Below are 14,279 nucleotides of genomic sequence, written 5' to 3'. Positions count from 1 at the left end.
ATTACGGTAGTTATGGTGAACGCAGCATAAGCTCCTTGTTTTGGTTCAGGGGGAACTGTAAAAGGTGGCTGCTGTTTGTTTGTGGTGCTCTGTAACCGACGTCTGTCTAACTCTGCATAGCATGAAACGCGCTGGTGACGTGTGATGTCTGCGCGAGCGCCGGGTGTGCGGAGGTATGAAAATGCATACTTTGACAGGCAGGTAGGACATAGGACATCAGACCTAATGCTACGCCTTCAAGAGATGATATACATAGCCTACGTGTAAATGCATTTAGACCACTTAACTTAGTGAGTGCTATCAGGATGTGCAGAGACTTTCAACCAGCATAACAAAAAATCGCCTACCCTGCCTTTGAAGTTAATATAAAAAAAATGATAATTTGCTAACACTATTAAGTAATCTTATACAAATTACAAAATGAATAGGCCCTATGCATTTTTTATATTGTAAATTATTATAATAATGATAATTTTCTGCAATGAATCATGACATGGCTCATTAAATAAAAAAATGGAGAAAATAAATTCTGTTGATGGCACTAACCTGCATGCCTGTTGAGAGCGCTGTGCTAACCATAACCTAGCCCCTATGCATGCTTTCACGTTGAAAGCACATGGCTGCAATATTATATAACTGCATTGACAAAGAGGCAGGCTGCAGCCAATCCCCACTCCCCAAAAATAAAAGCCCTGCACATAATGAAGGGAAGTGAGGCAGAGCTGCCCCAGATTCTCCCCAGGTCTTAAGTTGACGGGTCACACTTAACAAAGACCTTGCGCTTTAGCATTAGCCTTTGTATGTTGGGAACTGTGTGTCTGACAGGCTGAGAGGACCCAGTTGTCTGTGTCGTTAGTCATATCTGTGTATTGTATTACCCGTAGAGAGTCTGAATTACTCTCTGCTTTATTCTGTATAAGGATGTCTTCTGATGTCTGTTATTAGCATACTAACCTTTATATTGCAGACTTTATCTCAAGGTTTTTTCGGATGTGGTACATTTTGCTTCTTTTTTTGTCTTTTTGTAAGTTTTTCTAGCTGTTTCCTCCCACCGCTCCATTGAGGTGTTCCCCTGGTTACAGGCCGGTGGTGTCAAGTTACTTTACCTTGCCTTGTCATTCCAGCAGGTTGTTAACCCGTTTGTGACAGACAGGGCGTTTATAGACGTGCTCCCTGCAGGCGCGGTTTCTGCTGACATTGAAGTCCAAGTTTCGGCTTTATATTGAGCTTTAGACTTAATATAGGTTTAGAGTTACTGCCGTTATGAGTTTTCAAGTTCTCATGTTCTCATGAAATTGAAATTCCTGCCTCAGGTTCTGTTTTTTTGGAAGGTCGACTTTTGATCCTCGTATACACGGTTACGGAGCAATCATAAAGTCTTTGTTATGGATGATCTATATTAGACTTCCAAGGTAAATTCCAGTGCTTAAGAAAACAATAGTCTTTCCTTGGCTATGTTATCCTTGTTTGCCCATGCATTTCGCTGTTTACATGTCCGTGTGATTCAGTTGCTAAGCTTGTGAGTTGCCCGACCACACTGCAGCTGAGGTGTGCACGTTTAATTAAAAGGCCTCCGTACAATCAGCCATCATGCTTCAGTGCTGCCTCAGAAACGAAAGCCTTGTTCACTATGAAAAATGATTACAGTCCGACGTTTGTTGGAGGTTTTCATTCCATTATACTGAATAGTGCATGTTCTACTTAATTAATATGCATAATTAATTATCTGGCAGGAGATATTAGCGTATAGCTCATGCAGATACATGATTAATATCCATCTGTTCTCTGGGTCATTAATCAGTTCTCAATAAGCTGCTGAGCTTTCCTTCTCTGGCCTGCTCTACAAGCACTTCCACTCATAAAACCTGGAGCAAAGCCCGGAATATCACTGTAAATATAGGTGTTGCTGATTGATTGTGTGCCTTGTCTCTTTTCAGAATACAGTCGATTTGAGTCCAAGATCCACGACTTGAGGGAGCAAATGATGAACAGCAGCATGAGCTCTGGCTCCGGCTCCCTCCGCACCAGTGAGAAACGCTCCCTCTACGTCAGGTATCTTCTTCATCTTCCGATTCCTTCATTCAGTTGTACTGATATTTTGATAATATTGATTATACATATGTATTTGACAATATTGATAATATTGATTGATAATATAAAGTGCTTATTCAATCAGAGGAACCTTCATTTTGATCAAACAGGCATAGTAGCCAATTAGATTCAAAATGTTTGGTGTAAAAAAGTAAAATTCTAGTTCAAATAATTAAGACATGTTTGAACTTGAGTATCAGCTGTCTTGCATTTAATTCCAATAATGCACCATTTCTTTCTAAAAAGTGTTTATTTATACATTTGTCATCAACACATGCATTTTGTTTGCAGTGAGACTTAAGCAGTGAAAAGAAGTGAAATATTTTTTGTAGTACAATATCTTATAATATTATTTTTAGGGATGCATCATGCCCCAATAGGAAAATTTGGGCTGATACGTTAACCGATTATTCTTTATACTTGAAAGCCGATAACCGATATATTGGCCGATAAATCTAAATTAATATAATTTTTGAGAGCCTGCTTACAAAATCAAAAGTCTCATCAATAAAAGCCGTGTCCCAAGCACTTCAATATAAATCAATATATATACAGTACTGTAGCCTAGTTTGAACCAGTGTTAGTTTTAAAATTAATTTACACTCCTGTGGCCAACTTTCTTTATCCCAATCAAAGCACTCACCGTGCTCTCCCAGCTAATTAGATGCTTAAGCCTATATATCTGTATGAAAAGGCAAAAAAGGTCTGCACAGATCAAGCAGATCAAGATCAAGCAGGAGATAAAAAAAATACAAACGTTTCGGATATTTGCCTTCGTTAGTGCCGAAACGTTTGTATTTTTTATCTCCTGCCTTTGTCAAAAAAATAAAATGTAATAGCCTAAGCACAGACAATAATAAAATGATTATAATTGAACCATATTATTGATGAAAATGATAGGCTTACAAGAAAAATAAAAGTGCTTTTTATTATTAATAATGCATCAATGTTTTTGAAAAAGAAACATCTAAAATGAATATGACTGTTATAAATAACTGCATCGCTGTTTGAGCTACGTGAGCTGAAGCTGCTGAACTGAATGAACACCGGGAAACTGAAGTGCTTTGTTAGCTGGGGGTTAATTAACTCGACCAAATGCATGCTATATGAGATTAATCATATATTTATACAACATAAACATAATATTACAACTTATATCTGCACAAAATGAACCGAATGTGAACTTGAACTAATTATTTGCTAATCAGAATGGTAACTCCAGTTTTGTGTGCACTTTTCCTGTAAAAATGCGCTGAAACAGTAACTAAACCCAAAGAATTCACATTTTATTACAATAGTGTTCTCATTATAATGTTATGTGTAAGATGATGAATATAATATGACAGCCCCAATCATAGTTATTAATGTCGTGCGTTGCCATTTGAGCTGCATCATTTTTCAAGCAATTTAAAACCATCATGGCAGACAGCACACATCTGAAATGTCTCAGCTTAAGGAATAATCCATTATTTATCGACTTTAAGAAATCGGCCAAATGTTCTTATCAGGTCAATAACAATAACATTAGAAATGAACATATATCAGCCGATACCAATATGGTGGCTGATATATCGTGCATCCCTAATTTTTTTTATAGATAATTCTACCCTAAATAGTTTTACCAGTGTTTCCAACCTTACTGTACATATTCCATACTCATTCAGTTTAAAGGAAGAGAAGTGCTTGCTCTGCTGTTTTGAGGCACACTGTGTCATATTATTAAGAAGTTTACAGTCCATGGGACTGTAACCAGTGTCCCTGGACAAGGCAGCGAGAGGAAAATTAAGTTAATAACAACGAAAGATGGTGCAATGGGTAGAGAGAGAACCAAGAGAATCTACAAAACAGATCCAAGCAGAACATCTAGCTCAAGGTCAAACAGTTTAGAGTCCAACCACCTGTCACTGTCTGAATGAACAGTGGTAGAACCTTCTACTCACCTTCGTGGTTGAAAATGCTAGAATATTCTTGTTTTGATGTCTGTTATGCTGCCTCTGGCACTGGGTACCTGGAATCATTGAATGGCACCCTCAAATCATAGATCTATCAAGTCATTGTGGAGAAGAACATTTAGCCCTGTATTAGAGATCTGTATTTCAGTTAAAGTTTATGAGTCCTTCAGCAGGATAATGAGCCAGAACAGACCACAGTAAGCACTCAAGATTGGATTAAAAGAAGAGATTCTGAGGTGGCCTTTTATAGCCGCCTTTCCACTGTACACGACAAGTGGAAGTCATCCATATCCAATGGAGAGTTGCACAGGGGCTGTGTGAGGTCCCGACCATATGTGGATGCGTAATCTTCAGATCTGACTTGAACTTTGAAATGTGTTAAAAAACATTTACTTTGTAATGTTTAAATCCAACAAACACAACAAACTTGAGTGACTACATCGTATGCGACTGGCCGACCGGATGTGATGTATTTCAATCAAATCAGTGTGTGCAAGGTGAAAATTAATTTATACTTTTTTGTTTAACTTTATCAGAAACTCTTGATACTTTTAAAAAATGCATGGTTATTGATAAGTCATAAATTATAAATTTTATATTTATATTTTATTATTTTAAATGTATCCATATGTTTCCTCCAAATTTGTTGTAGGTAATTTGTTCTATATGCATTGCTGTTTATTGTTTGCATTCAGACAGTGTGGGTAAAGCCAGGGACACACCAAGGTCCACACCGTTGGCTCTAGTCGGACACTGTCAGGTTTATTTTTGGCCGATTCAACATGTATAATCGGCACATTTTCAAAAGAAAGGGTAGCAGTCTAGTTATGTGCGTATTAAATATATAATCTGCCTAATGAATGTGTGGCCTGCTTCTGATGGTAGCTTACACCTAAAGTGAGCTGTGCTTAATGAAGCATTCAGCTGCTCTGGGTTCGTGAGTCAGCTGACCACACGTGTTAATGGTAGGTGTGAGATCTCAAGGCATTTTCACATTCCTGTGAATGCAGTAATGAGATAAATGTGTGTCAAAATGTTACAGGCATGTCAGTCAGCACTTATCCCACCCTGTACGGCTTTATCTTAAAACAGAGTCCTGATGTTGTCCTCTATTTTGCTGTGCAACAAACTATGTGTGTGCGTCTCAGTGGGCTTATAATTAGTATTTCCTAGGAGAGAGGTATGTTGAGAAACAGGAAGGCCCGCTCCACTGGTTTTTCTCCTTTCATTTGGATTTACCTGTCTGACAAGGTAAAGACATTCAGCTTTAAACACAATGCCTGACTGTGTTTCTGTACTCAACGTCATCTGCCATCTGGTTTCCCTCTCATGATGATACTGGGATCCTCTATCACTATTGTGGCCTTGAGTGCTTAACCATAGGTTGATCTAGTGGGACTGACTGCGAAGGGCATAGCAAGCAACAATATGAACAATAATGACAATTATTACTTTTATTCAGCAAGGAATACATTTATCAAAAGAGACCGTAAAGACACTTATGTTACAAAATATTTTTATTGAAAATAAATAGAGTTCTTTTGTACTCTTTGTTCTATGCATCAAAGAATCCTGAAAAAAAAAGTATCATGATTTCCACAAAAATATGAAATGGCACAACTGGTTTCAACATTGATAATAATACGAAATATTTATTGAGCAGCAAAGCAGCATATTAGAATGATTTCTGATGGATCATTTGGCATTGAAGACTGGAGTAATGATGCTGAAAATTCAGCTTTTCATCACAGGAATAAATTAAAATATATTAGAACAGAAGACAGTAATTTAATTGTTATTAAAACGTCACAATATTACCATTTTAACTGTATTTTTTAACACATAGCCTAAATGCAACTTTGTACCGACCCGAAACCTTTGAACAGTACTATAAATGTTAAAAATAAACAAATGAAAAAATAAATAAACCATCTTGCAAATTATTTCTCAAATGGTTGCTATGTCTTTGGTAAGAAGTGTACTGTAAGTTGCTTTCAATTAGGAAGAATCTGCTAAACAAATTTAAACAAAAAAGGTGCAGTTGTCCAGAGATGTATGTGTATCCCCACACCCACCCTTTACTCAAACACAACTGAGTTTGACAATGAAGTCTGAACATCCACTCCTCTAGCACACTGTTGATGTACGACTTGTTTCATTTGATTTTCCCAGGGCTCTTTTTGACTACGACAGGACCAGGGACAGTTGCCTCCCTAGCCAGGGCCTGAGTTTCTCCTATGGGGACATCCTGCATGTCATCAATGCCTCCGATGATGAGTGGTGGCAGGCACGGCTGGTTACACCCCATGGGGAGAGTGAGCAAATTGGGGTCATACCAAGCAAGAAGAGGTACAGTACTGCCAACAAGCCAAGATACAATTACAACATTGCCCCTGTAGTAATGGACTGTGTTCACTGCCAATCACACATTTTTATTTTTTGATCCACAGGGTGGAAAAGAAAGAACGTGCACGATTAAAAACAGTCAAGTTCCATGCAAGGACGGGCATGATTGAGTCCAACAGGGTGAGTGAGTCGTCGTCGTCCTCCCCCTGTGAAGGAGTCGTGGGAGCTGCCCCACTTCCCCTGAGTGTGGGAATTGGTGGCTTCTCACAGTGTCCTGGAGGCTCCTGTTACTGAGCATCTAATTTCTCACAGTGACACACAAACAAAAGCATACAAATACAAACTTGTACTGTGCCATTATAATCAGCTGTGATGGTTAGATCAATGCTCCTCAATCCTGGTCCTGGAGGCTCCCCAACACTTTACATTTCTGGTGTTTCCCTCACCACACACCTGATTCTATTGCTCTGCTCATTAGTAGAGTACTCCATGGCCTGATTTGGCTGTTGGTGACCCTCCAGACCCAAGACTGAGAAACACTTTTATGTTTAGATTCCCACTCTTTTCTTTGTAACCTAAAGGGATAGTTCACCCAAAAATGACAATTGTCATTTATTTACCTTCATGTTGTCCAAACCTGTATGATTTTCTTTCTTTCATGAAACACAAAAGGAGATGTTTGGCAGAATGAACGACATACGGGTGAGTAAATGACCAAATTTTAATTTTTGGGTGAACTGAACTTTTGAGGGTGAAGTGTGTAATGGACTGGTCGGGATGCTCAAACAAACTATGTTTTGAACGTGCACAATGTTGCACCAACAAATGGCGTACTTGTACACTACCGGTCAAACGTTTGGGGTCAGTAAGATAATTAAAGACAGTAAAGACATTTATAATGTTACAAAATATTTCTATTTCAAATAAATGTTGTTTTTTTAACTTTATATCCATCAAGAATCTTGAAAAAAAAAAAAAAATGGATCACCATTTCCACAAAACTATTAAGCAGCACAACTGTTTTCAACATTGATAATAATACAAAATGTTTCCTGAGCACCAAATCTGCATATTAAAAAACATAAAACAGTTTTTCTGACCCCAAATGTTTGAATGGTAGTTTAGTTGACTGCACATTAAACAGTGAGGCAAAAACGTGTTTTTACAAAAGTATTTTAAAATTACACACTTCACTTTTACATTTAAAAAAAAAATTTTTTTATCAACACCCATGATTTTATGCTGCAATTAGTGATGCACCGATCATGATTTTTCATGGCCAGTTCCTTTTTTTTTTTTTTAAGCAAATGTATTTGTTGTATATCTGTAGCCATTTGAAATTATAGGCAACCATTGCATTTTAATCTCGAACCAAACAAAGAGGCTACACACATGTAGCATGAGCAGTTGTTTTGAGTGATTTGAATTAGATTGTATAATTTCAAGATTGAAAGCAAAAACAGAATGGTCTGACTTTAGATTTGTGAAATTATGCTACATAAGACACCTACATAAAACAAAAACAGTAGACGGACGGAATGAAAATGCAAATTCACTCTCTGACAGTAGGTTGCGCTTATGGAACAGCAGCAGTTTCTTTGTGTACCGCTGAACACAAAGCAGTGCTGCACTTATATACGCTACTTTATACGGAGGTAGAGGAAAAGAAAATGCCATCAAAACTTTTCTGAAGACAGTCAGTTCCCTTCAGAGATACATTTATATAACCCCCCACCTCCAATTCTATATTTATATTTTTGTTCCTATATTTCGAGTATTGTGAACCGTGAGCTTGCTGTGCCTGGTACAGTATTTGCTCTGTTGGCGTGTCTGTGTTCTCTTCTTTGCATCCGTCTTCAGCGTGTCCCGTCTCTGGCCTGTGTTAACGTCCTTTTTGCATCCTACTTAATATTTCCACACGTATTACATTTTCAGAAATGATTACATTGCAGTTTGTGTGCAAGTCCAGAATAGAGATCGGCCGAAATAAAACTAAAAACCACCCAGTTCCAATTTATGGCCATTCGACTGGTGCATCTCTAGCTGCAATTTGAAGAAGATATTTCACATCTCTTTTATTGTTCAATTGCGTATTCCCTTTCACATTCAGAGTTAAATGTAACTTTTTTTCTGAATGTAGCTTTGCATCCAAGTTACGTTTACATTCATTATCCCCACTTACATTGTTTGTGCAATCACACGTTGTCTTTGGTTTTATTTTTGCATGTGTGTTGTGAATTACATTGAAACCCATTCTGTTTTTTGTGTTTGTTTCATTCCTCATCCCCATTCCCCACCATCGGCTCATCTCCACGCAGCCAGTCAAAGTGAAACGCAAAAAAAGCTTCAACCTATCACGCAAGTTCCCGTTTTACAAGAGCAAGGAGAATATAGTGCAGGAGTTGGTGGAGACCGAACGTGAGTATGAGCGTGTGACAAGGGCTCTGATGCTGTCCTTCATGCTTCATCCTGTCACTGTCACTCACCCTGGAGATGGCTTCTGATTGGCTCTTGACCTTTCTGTGAGAAAACAGAGCCAATCAGGGCCTCTCTGGCCTTTGTCTTGCTCTGAGGGGGACCTCAGCACTTCTCACAGGTGTGAGGCTGCACTAACACTCAAATGCTGTGCTCAAACATCAATCTGTGTCAGAGCTGTTTAGAACTGCTCCCTTCAGCATTTGGACTTAAAACGTTGTTACCGATGACTCTGCATGGAAATCCCCTGTACTTAAATTACAATCGGACAACCCAGATTTTTCAGTGCACAGCAAGGTGATGTTAGTATTCCTTCATCCCTCGAGAGTGCAACATCTCTCTTCTACTAGCCTCTCACTAACCTCTTTCTTCTTCCTTTCTGCTCTCTCTCTTTGTTCTTGCTTTCACCTGTCGGGACGCTCAGGACTTCCCAGGGTTAAGCGATGACTTTTATGGATCAAAGAGTTTGAGTAAGTGTGTGGTTCCTTTTGTCAAGCAGCTGTTCCCTAAGCTAACTGAACCGGCTGTGCCACACACCACACACACATTTTATTATTTCTTTCTGTTCCTCCTTCTCTCTTTCTCACTCAATCTCCTCTCTGCCTTAAGATTCATCTGCCACTTTTTGAAAGTCAGTGTTAATTGCCATTCGCAACTCATTTTAGTGATGCATTTCCAAGTGAAACAGGATGTTTAGCAACTAAATATGTAGGGCTTGATTGTATCAATCGAGTATTGATTAGAAGGTGAAAAGTGTGTGTAATGGGGCCAGACTTAATGTGAGTTTGATGATAAAAAAATAATACTTTAATAGGTATTATCTATTGGTTAACAATCTAATGATCTGTATGGCTTAAGTGATATCAGTGGAAAAATAAACTTTTGAAATTACATTTTGAAAGATTATAAAGACATTTTTCTCTGAGATAACACATTGAAAAATCTATTTTTCTAATATTCAACGAAATAAGAATTAAATAAGAATTAATAATATAATATTTTTCTATTTTTCTAATCTAATACTGAGTTGACTTTTTAAATACATAAATCATTCACACATAAATATTCTTAATTCAAAGATCTGTTTACCATATGATACACTAAAGAGAGAGTGAATCAATGGCAGACCTCTTCAGGACCCATAGTGTCTTCAGAACCAGCTCATACTGGGCAGGATCCTTTTTTAAGGATCCTAGCACTATCATGTTGTCACTGTATCTAAGGGATGTTTGTTATTTGATTCCTGTAAGGAACCCAATTCCGGCTTGTTTACTTTGGCATGAGGAGCAGTATCACTGTCTGATGAACCGAACACTGACAAGGTCATAGGAAACGCTCAGCACAGAATCTAAGATCACTGGGGTCGTAGGAAAAGGAAATACTTAATTTCCTATTGCTGCCTCATCCTACCATTTCCCTTCTAAGGAAACGGCAGCCATTTAAGTGCCCAAAAGTTCTCTGTGTTTGTTTTCCTCTCTTCACTTCAGCTTTTTCTATTCTTGGCATGATGATACGGGAGGGTGTATAGTTTCTTCCCGAGCTGTGTTTGATATAGTATTAATCTTACATATGGGTGAAAGTGTGCATTGTGACATTTCTAAACCTCCCTCATCTTATATCCACAGAGTGCTTGACATCCAACACCAGTGACAGCGAAAGCAGCTCTAGTAAGTGGCTCTAAACATTCATTAGCTTGTGCTTTTCATTGGTTACTGCATTAAATCTGTCTCAATATAGTCTGCCAAGGTGCAGCATTCCATTTGATCAGGGTCATGCTGTTAACCATTTAGTGTTGGACAAAAAAAAACCTAATTCATATTTACCTTAAGTGTTTCATATGGATAATTTTGTCATTTCTCATTATGCAGAGGGTCAGGAAGACACAATTCTATCGTATGAGCCAGTGATTCGACAGGAGAGTAAGTATTCATAAGCATAAACAACATTCTGCACTCTTTTTTTTAAGTTCATTTATAATATTTGAAATGGTTCTAATTTGGTTATTTCCCAATCTCTCTCTGACCCTTAATCCTAGTTTACCCTACCCACATGACAAAACGACAAATTCCAAAAACAAAAACGTTTTCTGGATTATTCACTGCCTTACATGTTCAGTTATAATCTTGTTTTTGTGTGGTCAAGCTATACATGTATACATACTATGAGCCAGATTAACTAAATGGGGCAAATTAGCGTGAGAGCGCAATTCCACAAAAGCGCCAATGGGAGTGGAAAGTTTTGCGTGTGATCTACTGAACGATGCACGCAGCCGGATCATTTCCATCATTTCCGTGCAAATTTGCGTCTGGTTTAAGATGTGCTTTTTTTGGTAAAAATTGGTGCAAATTAATTCTAATAAAATTCTAATAAATTGACTAGCACAAACCTTAGTAAATCACCTTGCATGATTAATTTTAACACTCTACTCCCATAAGTTTTGGGTCTGAAAGGGAAACTCCTACAAATACATATGCAATAAGGTCAGCCGCAACAAGAACTGTCCACGCCTTTTCAACGCAAAATATTTTCACTGTGTGTCTTTAGTAAATCCTGACAGTAGTTTTTTTAACGCCAAAACAGGGTTTGCGCTGGTGCAAGCTGTTAGTGAATCTGGCCCTTACTGTATTTGTTGAGGCAGTAACAAGAAGTATATGTGCCATAGTTTAAACTATCTTTCATATGGGTGGGCCATGGTGTTTAATAAACGATAGGTGATATGCAAATGTGTTCTGCAAATGATATGCATCTGTTAATGTGATCGATTTCTGAATGACTCATGTTTACTTTGTAGTTTAGTTTTCATAAATGGTCTGGGTGGCCTGGAGAAGGGAGCTTTATGTACATAGTGCATAGAGCACTTGTTTTTAAAAAGAGAAGGGAAAATCCTGCTTTTCTATGACATGTCCACCATAAAGCCAAGAAATAATTCTCAAGGCTGGAAATATTTGACCAACATTGATTTGGCTTTCCTTTCAGTCCATTACACAAGGCCTGTGATTATCCTTGGTCCAATGAAGGACAGAGTAAACGATGACTTAATCTCGGAGTTTCCTCACAAGTTTGGATCCTGTGTTCCACGTGAGTGTATTAAGAAAAGGCCACAGTGGCTACATGCAAAACATCTTTATCATGAAATGTTTTGGCAATACTTGTAAAAGTAAAGTAAGACGTATGCACGATTCCTCAGATACAACTCGTCCTCGGCGAGAGAATGAGATGGACGGGCAGGACTACCACTTTGTGGCTTCAAGGGAGCAAATGGAGAAGGACATTCAGGACAACAAATTTATAGAGGCCGGCCAGTTCAATGAGAATCTGTACGGAACAAGCATCCTGTCTGTCCGGGCAGTGGCTGAAAGGGTCAGTGACTCCCTAGTGTAAACATGCCAGAAGATCTGAACTCCTGTTTAATCCTTAAATATTTTCCCTGTGGCAATCATTGTGTGCAGTGAAAGTGTGACACAGGATGAAAGGGTTTCTTTAATCCTCTTGTAGGGGAAACACTGTATCCTGGATGTGTCTGGGAACGCCATAAAGCGACTGCAGCAAGCACAGCTCTATCCAATCGCCATTTTCATCAAGCCAAAATCTGTGGAGGCCCTAATGTAAGTGTAAGATTTTGTATTCAGAAATGACATTAAATGGATCAAGTTATAATATATTTATAAGTAGGGATGCACCAAAATCTTCGTTTTGAGCCGAAATGGTTTTGAAGGGCCATAATAATTGACCGAATCAGTGGCGTTTCATTCGAAATTTTCCGATGCCGCATTTTGTCTGTTCAGCGTCTGTTTCATGCATACAATGTGGATAAACTACAACAGTTAAACGTGTCAGCTGTGTGGACAATTTTAAACAGTACTGATATTGATTCTTAAAACTCAAGATCGATCTTTTAGTTGATGCTATTTTCTTTTGATGAATGAACAGAACTTCACTTAACATTTATAGCGCCTTTGTTTTAATATTAAACAAAAGTTTCAAATTTCAAGGTTTTAACACAAAATTTTTAAAAATCGTTTCGGCGCTCTAACACGGCGTAACGAAACTACTCGCTGTAGTTTAAGCAGCATTCTCAAGCACACATAAACCGATCATCTCTTTCTTTACTACTAGTTAGAGCACTAAATAAACATCAGAAGGTATGTAGAATGACTTACTGAAATGTATCATGTAATCTCAATATGTTTACAAATAAAGCACACAATATGTTCCGTAATGTTACATTTACCTCAAGAAAGCCATTCAGGGGCCGTTTACACAAAGTTTTCCGTTGTTAGTTAATAAAACGGTGTTATGCGATGGACGAACGCAAAAGAACAACTTTTCCGCTTTTAGTACATAGTTGTCGAGTGAATGTACCCTCAATGTCCATATCTCGTTAGTTAGCTAGAAAAAATAAATCCAGAGAGCAGCATTTTGCTAAATATATGCACTGTATTACATATTCATCATATTTTTACTTAACCTGTTAGTGATGTCTTCATTATTTAATGCACATTTGAATAAACCTGCCTTGAAAGCAAATAATTACAGCCACTGTTTACGGCCGGGACACACCAAGTCAGGCAATGTCAGGCGTTTTTGAGCGTCGGTCGGCGTAGTTTTTTCATTGTGTTCCGCACCGTTGGCTCTAGCCAGAAGCCGCCTGGGTTTTTTGGGCTGAGCATGTTGAATTTGCACCAGGCTATCGGTTAAACAGAGAACTCTGATTGGCTGTTCAGCTTAGTGAACGAGAATAAATGCGAAAGCGAACAAAGAAATCTAGATACAGACAGAAGGCTGTTATAATTTTACATCATCTTACCTGAGCATTCGAATGAACGAATATTTTTATAATAACATGAGTCTACTGGAATGAAGTGATTGATATTCAAAATGGAAAGCAAGCGCTGACGGTTTGTAACTATTTGTATACCTGCAGTCCTAGTTTCGGTTTCCCTTTTTAAATGATGAAAATAGACTATTGATACCTGCTTGCATGCAGGCGCAGAATGCACGTGTTAGTTGACAGTCGCCTTTAGGCCTTTTGGTGTGTTCAAGCACAGCTTTTTGGCCGAGACGCAGTCGTCGAGAGCTTTTGTCGCCAGTAGATCTTTGACGTTAACTTGCTGGGTCCTGGGCTTAAGTGTTTATATTTCACCACCAAATTGGAGTAGAAACATTATTAAAAAGTTGATATACATTTTTTGTTGTTACATTTGCGAGTTTAAGTTAAGTTTTAATTATTAAATAAACTTGCATTTTCTGAATTAAAAAGTCTAATATTAATACAGTTTAAAATAATATTTTAAAATAAGTAAAAAAACAAGAATTTTCAAGAAGTTCATCCTGAATTTTCTGTTTTGGCCCAGAATTTTCATTTCAGTGCATCACTATTTATAATGTTAAAGATTATTGCATGATGCATTGTGA

General features: G+C 38.0%; 1 protein-coding gene across 6 annotated transcripts in view; it reads left to right on the top strand.

Annotated features, from left to right (window-relative positions):
• The window catches only part of dlg3 (discs, large homolog 3), a 94,214-nt gene that overhangs the window by 77,197 nt on the left and 2,738 nt on the right, over positions 1-14,279 (top strand). For 5 of the 6 annotated variants that reach the window (XM_079891848.1, XM_079891845.1, XM_079891843.1 and 2 more), the window contains 9 exons: positions 1,938-2,052; positions 6,216-6,392; positions 6,494-6,569; positions 8,708-8,807; positions 10,490-10,531; positions 10,733-10,783; positions 11,841-11,942; positions 12,052-12,224; positions 12,360-12,469. In XM_079891848.1, the coding sequence (XP_079747974.1) occupies positions 1,982-2,052; positions 6,216-6,392; positions 6,494-6,569; positions 8,708-8,807; positions 10,490-10,531; positions 10,733-10,783; positions 11,841-11,942; positions 12,052-12,224; positions 12,360-12,469 (902 nt within the window). In that variant the 5' untranslated portion in view covers positions 1,938-1,981. Of the gene's footprint in view, positions 1-1,937; positions 2,053-6,215; positions 6,393-6,493; positions 6,570-8,707; positions 8,808-9,288; positions 9,335-10,489; positions 10,532-10,732; positions 10,784-11,840; positions 11,943-12,051; positions 12,225-12,359; positions 12,470-14,279 lie in introns of all 6 variants that reach the window. The other variant, XM_079891846.1, reaches the window with a different exon arrangement.

Source organism: Squalius cephalus (genome assembly GCF_949319135.1).
Source record: "Squalius cephalus genome assembly, chromosome: 14".
In the NCBI taxonomy this organism is placed as follows: domain Eukaryota; kingdom Metazoa; phylum Chordata; class Actinopteri; order Cypriniformes; family Leuciscidae; genus Squalius; species Squalius cephalus.
The sequence above is the reverse complement of the archived record's forward strand: the minus strand, read 5'-3'. Positions and strand labels throughout refer to the sequence as shown.